Source organism: Chlorocebus sabaeus, chromosome 25 (assembly GCF_047675955.1).
Source record: "Chlorocebus sabaeus isolate Y175 chromosome 25, mChlSab1.0.hap1, whole genome shotgun sequence".
Taxonomy (NCBI): Eukaryota; Metazoa; Chordata; class Mammalia; order Primates; family Cercopithecidae; genus Chlorocebus; species Chlorocebus sabaeus.
In genome coordinates, this window is record NC_132928.1 from 9,477,247 (window position 1) to 9,494,572 (window position 17,326).

General features: G+C 44.3%; 1 protein-coding gene across 2 annotated transcripts in view; it reads left to right on the forward strand.

The window, feature by feature from the left end:
- The first annotated feature begins 5,347 nt into the window (after positions 1–5,347).
- Positions 5,348–17,326, forward strand: part of EPRS1 (glutamyl-prolyl-tRNA synthetase 1) — an 83,220-nt gene continuing 71,241 nt past the window's right edge. Inside the window, exons 1-2 of one of the 2 annotated variants that reach the window (XM_007988406.3) lie at positions 5,348–5,510; positions 11,735–11,819. In XM_007988406.3, the coding sequence (XP_007986597.3) occupies positions 5,465–5,510; positions 11,735–11,819 (131 nt within the window). In that variant the 5' untranslated portion in view covers positions 5,348–5,464. The remainder of the gene's footprint in view (positions 5,511–11,734; positions 11,820–17,326) is intronic. The other variant, XM_007988405.3, reaches the window with a different exon arrangement.

A 17,326-nucleotide genomic window follows, 5' to 3' on the forward strand; every position in this document is an offset into this window, starting at 1 on the left:
CCCAGGCTGGAGTACAATGGCACAATCTCAGCTCATCACAACCTCTGCCTCCCAGGTGCAAGTGATTCTCCTATCTCAGCCTCCTGCATAGCTGGGATTACAGGCATGTGCCACCATACCCAGTTAATTTTGTATTTTTAGTAGAGATGGAGTTTCTCCATGTTGGTCAGGCTGGTCTTGAGCTCCCGACCTCAGATGAGTCACCTGCCTCAGCCTCCCAAAGTGCTGGGATTACAGGCATGAGTCACTGCACCTGGTCTCAACATTCTTAAAGAAAAGAAATTCTAACTCAGAATTTTATATCTGGCCAAATTAAGTTTCATAAGTGAAGGAGAAATAAGATCCTTTCCAGACAAGCAAATGCTGAGGGAATTTGTTACCACAAGACCTGCCTTATAAGAGCTCCTGAAGGAAGCACTAAATAAATAATGGAAAGACGATTACCAGCCACTACAAAACACACTGAAGTAGTACACAGACCAATGACAGTATAAGGCAATCACATAAACAAGTCTGCAAAATAAATAGCTAACATCATGATGACAGGATCAAATCCACACATAACAATACTAACCTTAATGTAAATGGACTAAATGGTCCAATTAAAAGACACAGAGTGGCAAGCTTGCTAAAAATCAAGACCCACTGGTATGCTGTCTTAAGAGACCCATCTCACATGAAATGACACACATAGGCTCAAAGTAAGGGGATGAAGGAAAATCTGCCAAGCAAATGGAAAAAAGAAAAAGGCAGGGGTTGCAATCCTAATTTCTGACAAAATAGACTTTAAACCAACAAAGATCAAAAAAGACAAAGAAGGGCATTATATAATGGTAAATGAAGGGTTCAATTCAACAAGAAGAGCTAACTCTCCTAAACAGATATGCAGTCAACACAGGAGCACCCAGATTCATAAAACAAGTTCTTAGAGACCTTCAAAGAGACTTAGACTCCCACACAATAAAAGTGGGAGATTTTAACACCCCCTGACAATATTAGACAGAGCATCAAGACAGAAAATTAACAAAGATATTTAGGACCTGAACTCAGCACTGGATCATATGGACCTGGTAGATATCTACAGAACTCTTGAACGTAAAACAATGGCATATACATTCTTCCCATCAACACGTGGCACTTACTCCAAAATCTTTCACATAATCGGAAGCAAAATACTCCTCAGCAAATGCAAAAGAACTGAAATCATAACAGTCTGTTGGACAACAGTGCAATCAAATTATAAATCAAAATTAAGAAATTCACTCAATCTTATAATTCCATTCAACAAGATAAATATATAAGTAAACAACAAAAAAAGAAAATATAAGTAAATAAATACATTTTAAACTTGGTAAGGGCTGGGCATGGTGGCTCATGCCTGTAACCCAAGCACTTTGGGAGGCCTGGGCAGGCTAATTGCTTGAGCTCAGGAATTTGAGACCAGCCTGGGTAACATGATGAAACCCCATTTCTACCAAAAATACAAAAATTAGCCGAGCATGGTGGCACACACCTGTTGTCCCACCTATTCGGGAGGCTAAGATGGGAGGCTCACTTGAGCCCAGGAAGTCAAGGTTGTAGTGAGCTGTGATCATGCCACTGCACTTCAGCCTGGGTAACAGAGCAAGACACTGTTGGAACAAACAAACAAACAACAAACAAAAAAACTGGGTAAAATCCCAGGTAACTTTCTGTCTTCAATTTTGCATGTCTCTTATGTACCTGGCTTCCTAACATACCTCAAAATTAGCATCTAGAAGAGCAAGCCAAGATTCCTGTATTTGCCCCAATATAAAATAAATAAAACCTATTATTCTAGGTAGTTAGTGAATCACTAATAGACAAAAACACACAAAGTCTTACTATTAAGCAGTCTCCAGGCACTGTGGAAGTGCATTCCAGAAGGACAGCTCTTTAAGTCTTGGCCTACAGTTCTGGCTTCATCACCTTTGCTCAGCAAAAATCAAACAACAAATATAAACATTCAACATTTAATTTTTTTTCTAAGAATTAACAGTTAAAAAATATCTAAATTTTCTAAGCTAAAAATGATGCACGTTTATTTTCATTGTTTCATAATGTTTAATTCCATTTTCCCAAAATAAATTTTGTATTACTTCCCTTTCTTGCCCCCTATATACATGCAATCTATTGCTTGTGGCCTTTCCCAGATACCCATTGTGATAGAGTAGGAAGAACCTCCAGAATCTGCTAGGCACTGTTAAGAATGGAAGATGTCTAAGACATGTTTTCAACAAACAAGAATCTTGAGAGCGTCAACGAAAAAAATCAAACTCTGGGCTGGGCACGGTGGCTGACACTTGTAATCCCAGCACTTTGGGAGGCCGAGGTGGGAGGATCACCTGACGTCAGGAGTCTGAGACCAGCCTGACCAACATGGAGAAATCAGACTTAAGGTCTGTGTTGATGTTAATGCTGAAGAGGCATAATGAGGCATGTCCAACACCCACCTCCCTAAATGCCCTGAATCAGTTTTTCAGGTTAAATTTTAGAGTGCCCTGGCCGAGGAGGAAGTCTATTCAGATGGTTGGGGGCCTTTGAATTTTATATTTGGTTTACAAGAGCTAGCAAGGTGTGAAAAGAGAAATCAATTTCCAGGAAAGGAGGCAGAGAGCCACCATTTGGTGTGCATTTAATCACTTTCAGAACTTGATTAAATTTGATTATGGATCCCATTGAACCAGGAAAAGTTCCCTTGTCCCCCTCCCAGGGGTGGGTGTGTGGCTTGCTTCTTCAGTGCCCGGCTGCTCAAACCTAGAGGGGAGCATACAGATGGGTAGGTTGTGGGGCTCCAACCCCACAGTAGCGTCTAGGGGTGAATATTTACAGCTCCTGAAGCCCCAGAGGGCATGTGTTACAAGGTGCTCTTTTAGTTTTGCCGTCTGCAGCTTGTGTTAACCAGCTAAATTAGACCCTCTACCTTGTCAGAGGGCTTTCTGTATCCCGGGATCTTGCCTTGATATACTGGAAGAATTGGATCACACTTGGACTTCGAGAATGAGTGCAAGGTTTTATCATTTTTAAATTTTTTAAAAAAAATTTAATTAAATTAATTAATTTATTAATTTATCTTTGAGATGGGCTCTTGTTCTGTTGTCCAGGTTGGAGTGCAGTGGCGTGATCTCAGCTCACTGCAACGTCCACCTCCCGGGTTCAAGAGATTCTCCTGCCTCAGCCTCCCGGGTAGCTGGGACTACAGGCGCCCGCCACCACGCCCGGCTAATTTTTTGTATTTTTAGTAGAGAAGGAGTTTCACTATGTTAGCCAGGATGGTCTCAATCTCCTGACCTCGTGATCCGCCCGCCTCAGCCTCCTAAAGTGCTGCGATTACAGGCATGAGCCACGGTGCCCAGCCTGAGTGCAAGGTTTTACTAAATAGAGGTAGCTCAGGGGAAGTCAGGAGGGGATGGAGTGGGAAGTTTTTCCCCTGGAGTCGGCCGCTCAGCGGCCTGGGCTGTCCTCTGACTACTCCAGCTAAACTCCGCGTGTTCTGCTTCTGCAGGTTGGTGGCCTGCCGCTGTGCCGGTGCCTATCTGTGCGTTCCTCTCAACATCCAGCTGCCTGTGTGTTCCTCTGCTGATGTGCTCCTCTCAATGTACAGCTGCCTCTGTTTCTGCCTTGCTAGGGTCTTGCGTTTTCATAGGCACAGAATGGGGGCGTGGCAGGCCAGGGTGTTCTTGGGAAATGCAAGGCAGGAAAACAAAAAATGTCTGTCCTCACCTAGGTCCGTGGGGGTGGAGCCCTAGCCAGGGACCAAGCCCTCCTCTACTCAGCACTTTCTTTCCCCACTTCTGTATCATTTAAAGGGACCACGGTGTTCCCTTCCCAGCACTTCCCTATCACCATCGCTAGAGATTCTGATAGGGAAGGAGAGGGGGAGAGTTCTTGTTTTGATGCAGTTCTTGCCGGCTCTGGAGGCTGACTGTACTGTACTGAATGTAGCCATCTTTGGTGGTGGTTTACTGGGGCAGGGGCAGGGGCAGGGGCAAGTACAGATAACTCCTCTATAGTTGCTTTAAGCATTCAACTCTCATGGGAGATGTAATCTAAGGGGCCCTCCCTATTGAAAACAAGGATGTCTTGGGGAGGTTAAGAAAAAGTGTGGGCGAGGATGCCATTGAGATGGTTCTTGGAATCGATCCCTGGCCCCCGAACTTTAACGCCAGCCCTTGAAATGTGTGTGTAGCTCACACACATGAATGTGTGTACACACGTTGGAGTATTCCTGGAGCTCATGCATGCACATCCGTCACAAAGGATTTGAAAGGGCGAATCAGATGAGATTCTAAAAAAAAATACTTGCGGACTTCATGATTGAGGACAGCGTGGTAGATTTGTTTTGTTTTGTTTTTTAGATCGGGTCTCCCCCTGTCGGTCAGGCCGGAGGGTAGTGGCTACTCACAGGCGAGTCCACGGTGAGTCCACTACAGCCTCATCTTCCTTGGCTCAGGCAATCCCACCTCAGCCTTCTGAGTAGCTGAGACTATAGGAGCGTGCCACCGTGCCTAGCTGCAGTGATTGTTTGTTTGTTTTGAAACGGAGTCTCACTCTGTTGCCCAGGCTGTAGTGCAGTGGTGCGATCTCAGCTCACCGCAACCTCCACTTGCCGGGTTCAAGTGATTCACCTGCCTCAGCCCCACCAAGTAGCTGGGATTAAAGGCACGCGCCAGTACGGCCGGCTAATTTTTGTACTTTTAGTAGAGACCCCCGTCTCTACAGTTTCACCATGTTGGTTAGGCTGGTCTCAGCTCCTGACCTCGTGATCCGCTCGCCTCCGGCCTTTCAAAGTGATGGGATTACAGGTGTAAGCCGCCGCGCCCGGCCTCTGCAGTGATTTTTAAAGAGTCTTTTATAAGTATATTTCCTTTAACCATTATTTTCAATACGCAAATAACTCTTGCAAATACGTTCCTCTTTTGGAAAAAAAAAGGCTGGGGGTATTTAAAAAAGAAAAACAGAAAAAACTTCTTCCATTCCCAACGTAATCATGGCATATCGTGTCTATGCTTCCAGGACTTTTCTTCTGTATGCTTACATACAGATAGTGCATGCTTTTGTTTCGTGCTTCACGTCTATCCCATCTTAAAGACGGTTTTACAACCTGCTGTTTTACGACCTGCTGACTTTACGAAGTGTCGTAAAGTGCCGTCCACTTCAGCGTCTTTCCCACCGCAGCACAAAAGGCCACGCAGGCCATTCAACCCCTGGCGGCCAAGAGGCGGGGTGGCAGGCTCTAGACCCTGCTGGCGGGGGCGAAGACGGCGCGCGGCGATGACGCACCGCCGCGTGCGCGGTGTCGGCAGTAGCTGCGGCGCAGGGGCGGAGCGAAGGCTGCGGCGGCGTCGGGTACGCGCACACGTTGCATCTTCTTGCTTTCGCGGGGTTCTGCGTGGTTCTGGCACCAGCCGGGCGTACTGACAGGTAGACCAGCGGACTGGTGGAGATGGCGACGCTCTGTCTGACCGTGAATTCAGGAGACCCTCCCTTAGGTAAGGGACCGAGGCCAGTGACCTGTGTGGGTTGCATCAGCCAGGGAGGGTGCGGGGCGAGGAAGGTCGCTGCGCCCCGGCTTTGCGCAGTGGTGGTCACCATCTGGGAAGTTGGACCTGCCCCACGCCCCAGAATTGTACGTGGAGCAGGCTCCGCTTTCGCCCCCTGTCCCCGGCAGGTGCATCTGCTCCTGAAGATGTTTTTCCCGGGCTCGGAGCGAGGCGCGGTGTGAGCCCGGGCTAGGCAACACGAGACTCCGCTTCGGATCTTCTTCTCAGAGGGATGAACTCCCCGTCAACTCACCTCTCCCTTTTTCCCCCGGAGACCAAGAGTTCCTCGTGGAAATAACGTTTTTAAAACTTAAAATCCAGTTATCGTCACTTCTCTTTTAGCATTTTTTCTCCGACTAAGCCTTTTTCTTACCTCCTTTCCTGTCCTCTCAGAAGAAATCCTCGGTTCACTTGAGTCAAATTTTCCTTACATTTTATCGAGTTCAGAAGAAAGAAGCCAGGCAAGCGTATTAGCATTTAGGGTTTCAACTGAGGCTGCATTTATTTTTAATTAAAGGTGTTAGGGTAATTGGGGAAAACACCCAGCTACACTGTAGACTGATGCGGTTGCTTTTACTGCACCCTGTGGATGTGTAGTATATTTCAGAGTAAACATTGGATCTGTCACCTTACTGATACATGTTAAGTTCGGTTTGGAATGACTTTTGCGACATGACCAAGGTTATTGTTGGTGGATTGGTTAGAATTTCTGCTTTTTCATTACTTTGGGAAATTACACAAAAGAATTTAAGTAGTTTGACGATTTTTTTTTTTTTCTTTTGAGAGTCAGGGTCTTGCTCTGTCGTCCAGGCTGGAGTGCAGTGGCGCTTTCAAGGTTCACTGCAACCTCGAACTTCCGGGCTCAGGTGGTCCTCCCACCTCATCCTCCTTAGTAGCTGGGACTACAGGCACGTGCCACCATGCCTGGCTAATTTTGTGTTTGTGTCTTTTTTGGAAAGATGGTGTTTCAGTGTGTTGCCCAAGCTGGTGTCAAACTCCTGGGCTCAAACTATACTGCCTTGGCCTCCCAAAGTACTAGGATTACAGGCGTGAGCCCCGGTACCCGGCCTGACCTAATACTTGCTAATGCGTATGTATGATAATAGACATACAGTACTTTATAGTGTTCAATAAGCCCATACCTTTATATACAACTGGCCCCGTGGGGCTGATGAAATTATTCATTATGTTCTCTGGTGATGTTTTAAGGCTGTTGAACAAAAGCACAACTTAATAGCCATTTTAAGTTTTAAAAGATGATAATGTTTTGGCGTATTGGTTGCAGTAATGGACTAACCGCACAACAAATCAATGAACTCTAAAAGGAATGGGTTTGATTCTTGGGCTGGAAAGGCACTAGAGTGCCCTCATGTTTGAGAGCAAACACATTTGTTCCTGCAGACCTGAGTCCAATCCTGGCTGCCACTTATTAGTTGTGAAACCTTGACAGGTTCCTTATTTAGCTTCTCCCAATAGTTTCCTTCTTTTAAGAAAGGGAGAATAATGTCTTTCACATAGGATTGGTTGCCAGAGTTAAATGAGACTATAGTTTAAAGTTCCTGATACTGGTGTGTTTTTTTTGTTTGTTTGTTTTTTGTTTGTTTGTTTTTTTGTTTTTTTGAGACCGAGCTCATTGCAACCTCTGCCTCCCAGGATCAAGCGATTCTTATTCTCAGCCACATGAGATAGTTGCGCTTACAGGTGCGCACCACCATGCCCGCCTAATTTTTGTATTTTTTAGTAGACACAGCATTTCGCCATCTTGGCCAGGCTGGTCTCAAACTCCTGACCTCAAGCAGTCTGCCCGCCTTGGCCTCCCAAAGTGCCAGGACCAGAGGTGTGAGGCACCATCCCCAACCTCCTGATACGTTTTTCGTTACTTGGAAAATCACCCTGAAGGTGAACCTGTTTCCGTAGTGTATTACAGAACTCAGAATTCTGCCAGTATTCTATGAAACTCTTAAGTCTGTCGTTTTGAACTGTATGCTGGTTATCAGATATATAATTTTTCTAATTGCTTCTCCCCCTTCTTTTTAATTTTTGATTTAATTATTCCCAGTTGTTTAATTCAATTACATTTTATCTTTAAGTAATATAATTAGATGAAACATTTTTTAAAAATAGGTTGCATTGCTAGAATTTTCCTATTTTATATGCATTCACCATGTTATATATTTAATGTTAATTTCAAACTTACAACAAAGCTGCAAGACTAGAACAGAGACCTTTCTCCCCCCGTACCACCCAAGAGCATACTGTAGATATGAGGCTTCAGTACCTCAGCTTAACTCCCGTGTACATCCCCAACAAACTTGGAAACTCCACATGATCTCACACGAGCACCCAAATCAGGAAGTACACTTGGGTAGAATGCTTCCATCTAATGCACAGACCCCATCCTTGTTCTATCACTATTTGTTAAAACGAGACCCTCCATAGTGTTGGGATCAAAATCCTGTATTATGCTTTGTTTGCATCTAGTTGTCACCTCTCTCCAGTTTCTTTCAGTCTGGAATAGTTTACTAGTCTTCCCTTGGCTTTCATAGCTTTGACCTTTCTGAAGATTACAGGCCACTTAACTTGAAGAATATCCCCTGTTTAAGTTGTCTGATATTTCCTGGTGTCTAGATTCAGGCTCTGTGTCTTTGGCAGGAATAGCATAGTTATTCCTTGTTCTTCGTTGCAGCCCATCAGTTGGTGCATGAATTTAATTTTCCCATTACTAATGATTCTAAACTTGATTTTAATGGGCAGATGCGTTGGAATCATGTAAATGTTCCTCTTTGCATCTGACCTTCACCCACTAGTTTCAGTATCCATTGATGCTTCCTACCTAACTTGATTTTTATGATTTTATGATGTTTGCAAAATGGTGACTTTCCAATTCTACCATTCCTTCTGTATGTATTAGTTGGCATTTTTCTGTGAGGAGAGCTTTCTCTTTTTCCCATTTAAAAAAAAAGTCGTAGCAAAATATACTCAAGAAGTTACAATTTGTATTATTTTCTATTTAAAATTATTTTATTTTTAAAAATTAGTTTTATTGAATTATAACTTGTATACAATTAAGTTTACCAATTTTAAGTGATTGACAAATGTATACAGTGTATAATCTACACCACAGTCATCATGTAGAATATTTCCATTACTTCAGAAAGTTCTCTCATGCCCCTTTGCAGTCATTCCTTTCCCTATCCCTGGCACCTTGTAGCCACTCATCTTTTTGTCACTCTTGTTTTGCTTTTTTTATAATTTCATATACATTGAATCATATCATATATATTCTTATATTCTCATATATGTCTAGGATAATACTTCTGAAATTCATATATCTTTTTGTCTGTGACAGTAGTTTACTTTTGTCGTTTTGTTTTTTTTTTGGTTTTTGAGATGGAGTCTTGCCCTGTCACCAGGCTGGAGTGCAGTGGTGCGATCTTGGCTCACTGCAACCTCTACCTCCCAGATTCATGTGACCCTCCTGCCTCAACCTCCCAAGTAGCTGGGACTACAGGCGCCCGCCATCATGCCCAGCTAATTTTTTGTACTTTTAGTAGAGATGGGGTTTCACCCTGTTGGCCAGGTGGTCTCGATCTCTTGACCTCATGATCCGCCCGCCTCGGCCTCCCAAAGTGCTGGGATTACAGGTGTGAGCCACCATTGCCCGGCCAGTAGTTCACTTTTTTATTTGCTGGATAAAATTTCATTGTGTAGGTGTGCTAAAATTGATCTCCTTTATTTTGATGGTCAGTACCCTGATTTGCCAGTGGAAGCCCCTCCAACCTGGACTCTATGTCCTTTTTTTTTTTTTTTTTTGGGAGATGGAGTTTCATTCTTGTTGCTCAGGCTGGAGTGCAGTGACACGATCTCGGTTTACTGCAACGTCCGCCTCCCAGGTTCAAGCAATTCTCCTGCCTCAGTCTCCTGAGTAGCTGGGACTACAGGCACATGCCATTATGCCTGGCTAATTTTTTATATTTTAGTAGAGACGGGGTTTCACCATGTTGTCCAGACTGGTCTCGAACTCCTGAGCTCAGGCAATCCACCTGCCTCAGTCTCCCAAAGTGTTGCGATTACAGGTATGAGCCACTGTGCCTGGCCTTTTTTTTTTTTTTTTTTTTTTTTGGTTGGGGGAGGGGACAGAGTCTTGCTCTGCTGCCTATGCTGGAGTACAGTAGCATGATCTTGGCTCACTGCAACCTCTGCCTCCTGGGTTCAAGTGGTCCTCCTGCCTCAGCCTCCCGAGTAGCTGGGATTACAGGCATGTGCCACCACACCCAGCTAATTTTTGTAGTTTTAGTAGAGACGGGTTTTCACCATGTTAGCCAGGCTGGTCTCAAACTCCTGATCTCAGGTAATCCTCCCACCTTGACCTCCCAAAGTGCTGGGATTATGGGCCTGAGCCACCATAACTGGCAGACTCTGTGTCCGTTCAACGTATCTCTTCTCTGTCTTTGAGTACTCCTTTGCTTTCTAACACAGTAAGATTTTTCAGGTTTATTTTGTACTTTCCTTGCCACAGCCCTGTTTCCACTGGAGCATGGTGTTCATAAATCAGTATCTGGGTGCTAGTTGTCCATCCTTTCTTTTTTTTTTTTTTAAGATGGAATTTCACTCTTGTTGCCCAGACTGGAGTGCAATGGCACAATCTTGGCTCACCACAATCTCTGCCTCCCGGATTCAAGTGATTCTCCTGCCTCAGCCTCCTGAGTAGCTGGGATTACAGGCGTGTGCCACCACGCCCAGCTAATTTTATAATTTTAGTAGAGATGGGGTTTTTCCATGTTGGTCAGGCTGGTCTCAAACTCCCGACCTCAGGTGATCCGCCCACCTCAACCTCCCGAAGTGCTGGGATTATAGGCGTGAGCCACCATGCCCAGCCTGTCCATCTTAACCAAATTAAGGGACAGAGGATTAATGAATCAATTAAATGTCAAGAGGCCATATTACACTGTTTTAGAGTTTGAACTGTGGACTGCATTAGACTTGCATTCAGATCCTAACTACCATATATTTTGTCAAGGACATTAGGCTAGTTATTTAACTCCTTTAAGCCTTATTTCCTGTTCTGTAAAATGGAGATGAAAGTATCTCACTCTTTTTTTTTTTTTTTTTTTTTGAGACAGTTTCGCTGTGTCATTCAGGCAGGAACGCAGTGGTGCAATCACAGCTCACTGCAGCCATGACTTCCCAGGCTCAGGCAGCCCTCCCACCTCAGCCCCTTGGGTAGCTGGGACCACAGGCATGTACCACCATGCCCAGCTCATTTTTGTATTTTTTTGTAGAGACAGGGTCTTACTATGTTGCCCAGGCTGGTCTTGAACTTGTAGGTTCAGGCAGTCCTCCCACCTCAGCCTCCCAAAGTGCTAGGATTATAGGCGTGAGATACCATGTCCTTCTAATCTAACTCTACAGGTTACCCCAAAGATGAAAAATTATAACTGTAAAGCATTTAGCATAGTGACTACGACATAATAGTCACTCAAATACTATTAATGATAGTTTTTTTTCTTTTTTTTTTTTAGTTTTTTAAAAATCCAAGGTCAACATATTAACAAAAGCTTTTATATAAGGCACAATACTGTTTTTTTTTTTTTTTTTTTGAGACGCAGTTTCACTCTTGTCACCCAGGCTAGAGTGCAATGGCTCAGTCTCGGCTCACCACAACCTCTGCCTCCTGAGTTCAAGTGATTCTCCTGCCTCAGCCTCCCGAGTAGCTGGGATTACAGGCATGCACCACCATGCCTGGCTAATTTTCTATTTTTGGTAGAGACGGGGTTTCTCCATGTTGGTCAGGCTGGTCTTGAACTCCCAACCTCAGGTGATCCGCCTGTCTCAGCCTCCCAAAGTTCTGGGATTACAGGCATGAGCCACCATGCGCAGCTGGCACTATATTAATTTCTTTTTGTCTCTGAAGGGAGGAACAGATTAATTTCAGTGTCTCTGACTGAAAGCTGAACAAATTCAAAACCAGTTGGATATGCTAGTGAATGGATTCTGGATTCTGATTTGTTGCTGCTCTGAGACAAAAGACTATACTTTCTGTCTACAGACTACTGAGAAAGTCCTTACAGGACTTAATATTGGTTTGTTGACTCATCCTGATTGCTTTATGATTCAAGTTATAAATACTGCATTACTTTTAAAGATAAAAAATCTTTTCATATTATTTATAGGAGCTTTGCTGGCAGTAGAACATGTGAAAGACGATGTCAGCATTTCCATTGAAGAAGGGAAAGAGAATATTCTTCATGTTTCTGAGTAAGTGTTTTCATCTTTTTATCTTCAGTACTGATTGGCTTTTTTTTTTTTTTTAGACAGAGTCTGCCTCTTTTGCCCACGCTGGCATGATCATAGCTTACTGTACCTAGAGCTCCTGGACTCAGGATCCTGCCATCTCAGTCTCCCAAGTAGCTAGGACTGCAAGCACATGCCTCCACACCTGGCTAATTAAAAAATGTTTTTTCTGGAGGTAGAATACCACTATGTTGCCCAGACCAGTTTCGAACTCCTGGCCTCAAGCCATCCTCTGGCCTCAAGTCAGCCTCCAGCCTCAGCATCCCAAACCACTAGGGTTAAAGACATGAGCCACCATGTCTGGCCTCTGAATGGCATTTAAAAAAATATTCAGCATTGCCAGGTACGGTGGCTCACACCTGTAATCCCAGCACTTTGGGAGGCCAAGGCAGGTGGATCACAAGGTCAGGAGATCGAGACCATCCTGGCTAACACAGTGAAACTCTGTCTCTACTAAAAATACAAAAACTTATCCGGGTGTGGTGGCACGTGCTTATAATCCCAGCTACCCGGGAGGCTGAGGCAGGAGAATCGCTTGAACCTGGGAGGCGTAGGTTGCAGTAAGCCAAGAACATGCCACTGCACTCCAGCCTGGGTGACAGAGTTAGACTCCGTCTCAAAAAAAAATTCAGCATCAAATGTTGTATGCTTGTTTTACTTACTAATTAGGTAGATTGTCCCTAGAAAGAAGTATGCTTTTCTTTATTCTAAAATAACCGAATCTAGAGACTTAAATTTTTCAGCAAACTGATTCCCCATGTAATCTGTTTAAAAGGAACTAGAGGTCTAACTTTGAGAGCCCATCTGCAACACCAGCTCCTGAAATGAGGCACAGTTATTTAATTGGACTGGCCTATTCCCAGAAATGAGTGACTGGTTTAATGGGATCCTTTGGCGCCTAGCTATTGATTTTTTTTCCTGTACAACCACCAACTCAGCTTTTAACTGAAACTTCTAGGGAAGTTTCAGACAGGGGAATGTTGCCTCAGAAAGTGATACCCTAAAGACTGGCACTTTGACATGCTGAGAGGCCTTAGAAGCTACCTCAGAATCAGGGTACCTCTAACCTTGTTTCCTTTCACAGCCCTCCATGCCCACCTCCCCCATCACGTAAGAGGGACTTTCTAGAATTTCCTCATGTGACCAAGAAAGCATCTTTCCAAAAGAAATGCAGTTGACTTAAATCCCCTCCTTAGGGATCTCATCAAATAATCTGGAAAGATCAGTCAATCCCAGCTTAGACTTCACCTACGCTTCTGAGGGCAGCTTCAAGATATTACCTAGGTGACTTTATCCGTATCATAAGATAGTCTTTGTTCCTGTGCAGCTCTGTTTCTTATCTTCCTTTAATGTTGCTCTCTCACCTCCCTGCGCCCACTTCCTGGCCCATTTATTCTGATGATTTACTTTTGCTCTAAAGAATTATCTACATTCCCTATCTTTCTGCTCCCCTATGAAACAGGGTATATGGCCAGGTGCGGTGGTTTATGCCTGTAATGTCAACACTTTGGGAGGCCAAGATGGGTGGATCACTTGAGGTCAGGAGTCTGAGACCAGCCTGGCCCACTTGGTGAAACCTCGTGTCTACTAAAAATACAAAAAAAATTACCCGGGCATGGTGGCACGTGCCTGTAGTCCCAGCTACTCAGGAGCTGAGGCAGGAGAATAGGTTGAACCTGGTGGGCGTACATTGCAGTGAGTCGAGATTGTGCCATTGCACTCCAGCCTGGGCAACAGAGCAAGATTCTGTCTCAAAAAAAGAACTAAAAAAACTTTGCCAGATAGAAGAATCTGGACCAGATTGAAAGAGGGTTTCAAGGATATATTTTCAAGCAGGACGCAGATTTTGAAATGTTTCAACACAATGTTAAAGGCCCCTAATAAACTGATATAAGAAAGACTTGTATTAGGGAAGGGATACAGTATACAAAATAAGAGGTATTACCAGCTTGGTATCATTTTCTCATGAAAAAAAACTTAGGGATAGGTTTGAAAGAAGTGCCATGCAGCTTCTTGACTTGGAGAACTGCAGTCCCCCTTGTTGAGCCTCAAAGGGAAAAATGAAAATAATCCAAGAGGAGGATTTCCATTCTCTACCACTCTTTTTCCTGATGCTTTATAGTTCTTTGTTGATTAAAAATAATTGAATATGGCATAGTGTTATTAAGAGTTGTAATAGGCCAGGTGCAGTGGCTCACACCTGTAATCCCAGCTCTTTGGGAGGCCGACGCGGGCGGATCATGAGGTCAGGAGATCGAGACTATCCTGGCTAACACGGTGAAACCCCATCTGTACTACAAATAAGAAAAAAAAAAATTAGCCGGGCATGGTGGCGGGCGCCTATAGTCCCAGCTACTCAGGAGGCTGAGGCAGGAGAATGGCATGAACCTGGGAGGCGGAGCTTGCAGTGAGCCGAGATCGCACCACTGAACTCCTGCCTGAGCAACAGAGTGAGACTCCATCTCCAAAAAAAAAAAAGAGTTGTAATACATAGAATGTCACTAGTTCAAATATGTTGATTTTAAAAGCCAGATGTTATTTATGTAACATCTATAGTGATGTTACTTTCTCCTACCTGCAGTGATTGGAATTAGGCTAGTGTTGTCTTGTAAGTTAACTTTAATGAATTAATCTAATGATTTTTGCCTTAATAAAAGTACTGCCCCAAAACAGAAAAATAGTCATTACTGAAATGCTTGGCTTCTGTTAATAGTAGGTACATACTTCACTTGAAAGCCACTAATTCGTCTTTGCCAGACTTATTCTTACTGTTGACTTGCTGGTCACAAAATTTATAAACTGTAATCACAAAGGTGACTGTGCATAATATGAGTAAAGGAAATTAATCTGTAATTGTATTCTCAAAGTACTAACCTAAATAAATTGTCCTGTGTGCCTCTTGCCCTCTCAATCCTCACTGCAGCCTTGGTCTCCTGGGCTCAAACGATTCCCCTCCCTCAGTGTCCCCTCCCCTCTTTCCTGGCCCCTGAGTAGCTGGGACCACAGACACATGCCACCACACCAGTGAATTTTTGTATTTTTGTAGAGATGGGATTTCGCCATGTTGCCTAGGGTGGTCTTTAACTCCTGGGGTCAAGCAATCCACCCACTTCAGCCTCCCAAAATGCTAGGATTATAGGCACGAGCCACTGCACCCAGCTGCAAAGGTAAACTTTTTATGTGTTCAAAATTAGTGTCTTTCTGCAAGGTTCCAAATATCTTATTTATTTATTTATGTATTTATTGAGAGGGAGTTTTGCTTTTGTTGCCCAGGCTGGAGTGCAATGGTGCGATCTCTGCTTACTGCAACCTCTGCCTCCTGGGTTCAAGTGATTCTCCCGCCTCAGCCTCCTGAGTAGCGGGGATTACAGGCACCCGTCACCACACCTGGCTGATTTTTGTATTTTCACTAGAGTTGGGGTTTCACCGTGTTAGTCTGGCTGGTCTTGAACTCCTGACTTCAGGTGATCCACCCGCCTTGGCCTCCCAAAGTGCTGGGATTACAGGCATGAACCACTGTGCCCGGCCTTGATCATGTTATTTAAATGTCTTGACAAAATTAGTCTATTTAAAAAAATTTTTTTTTAAGAAATAGAGCCTTGCTCTGTCACCCAGGCTGGAGTGCAGTGGCACGCTCATGACTCGCTGTTGCCTCAAACTCCTGGGATCAAGCCATCCTCCTGCCTCAGCTTCCCAAGTAACTGGACTATAGGTCTGTACCACCACGCCAAGCTAATTTTGAGAGACAAGGTCTTGTGTTATTTTCTAGTCTGGTCTCGATCTCTTGACCTCAAGCTCTCTTCCCATCTTGACCTTGCATAGTGCTGGCATTGCAGGCATGAGTCATTGTACCTGGCCCTAGTCTGTTTTTTCATTAAAAGTTTTTGATGTGGTTTTTTTTTTAGAGATGGGGTCTCACTCTGTCACCTAGACTGGAGTGCAGTGGTGTTATCATAGCTCGCTGCAGCCTTGAGCTCCTGGGCTCAAGTTATCCCCCTGCCTCAGCCTCCTGAGTACCTGGGACCACAGGCATGTGCCACACCTGACTGATTTTTGAAATATTTTGTAGAGATAGCATCTCACTTTGTTGCCCACGCTGGTCTCAGACTCCTGGCATCAGGCAGTCTTCCTGCCTTGGGTTCCCAAAGTGCTGGAGAGTTTTGTTAAGATAGGATCTTTTTCTGTTGCTCAAGCTAGAGTGCAGTGGCATAATCACGACTCACTACTCACTGCATACTTAAACTCCTGGGTTTAAGCGATCCTCCTGCCACGGCATCCCGAGTAGCTGGGACTACAGACATGTACTACTACACTTGGCTAATTTTTAAAAATTTTTTGTAGGAACAGGGTTGTCCTATGTTGCCTAGGCTGGTCTTGAACTCCTGACTTAAAGTGATCCTCCTGCCTCAGCCTCCCAAAGTGCTGGGAGTATAGGTGTGAGCCACAACACCCAGCCTCATTACAATTTTTTTTTTTTTTTTTTTTTTTTTTTTTAATCAAAGCTATGGCTGAGCTTCGTGACTCACACCTGTAATCCCAGCACTTTGGGAGGCCAGGGTGGGTAGATTGCCTGATCTCAGAAGTTTGAGACCAGCCAGGCAACATGGCAAAACCTCGCCTCTAGAAAAATTACAAAAATTAGCTAAGAGTAGTAGCACACTCCTCTGGTCCCAGCTACTTGGGGGACTGATGCCTGGGAATTGCTTGAGCCTGGGAGGTGAAGGGTGTACTGAACCGATATTGTGCCCTGTACTCCAGCCTGAGTGATAGAGGTAGAACCCCATCTCTAAAAAATGAAACAAAAAACGAAAGCTACATATGCAAATACTTTAGCGGCATAGTGCTGTAAGTATTTTAGTGAAAAGCACCATTCACCTCCCATCTTCTATTTTTCCCTCTATAGGAACAAACATTTCAACTCTTTTGAGCTGATTCTTTTGTATTGACCTCTATCTTTAACATTCTAGTATTGTTTCTCCTTGTTTTTCCAGTTTTAGACAATATCTTTCCACTAAGAAAGAGAAAGCTGGGCCAGGCACGGTGGCTCACGCCTGTAATCCTAGCACTTTGGGAGGCTGAGGTGGGTGCATTGCTTGAGCTCAGCAGTTCAAGACCAGCTTGGGCAACATAGTAAAATCCTGTCTCTACAAAAAAAAAAAAAAAGCAAAAATTAGCTGGGTGTGGTGGCTTCGCCTGTACTCCCAGCTACTTGGGACGCGGAGGCAGGACAATCACCTGAGCCCAGGAGACAGAGGTTGCAGTGAGCCAAGACCGCGCCACTGCACTCCAGAATGAATGACAGAGGGAGACCCTGTCTCAAAAAAAAAAAAAAAGGAAAAAAAAAAAAAAGATAAAGTTGAGCTGGGTGTGGTGGCTCAGCACTTTGGGAGCTGTAATCCCAGCACTTTGGGAGGCCAAGGCAGATGGATCACCTGAGGTCAGGAGTTCGAGACCAACCTGACCAACATGGA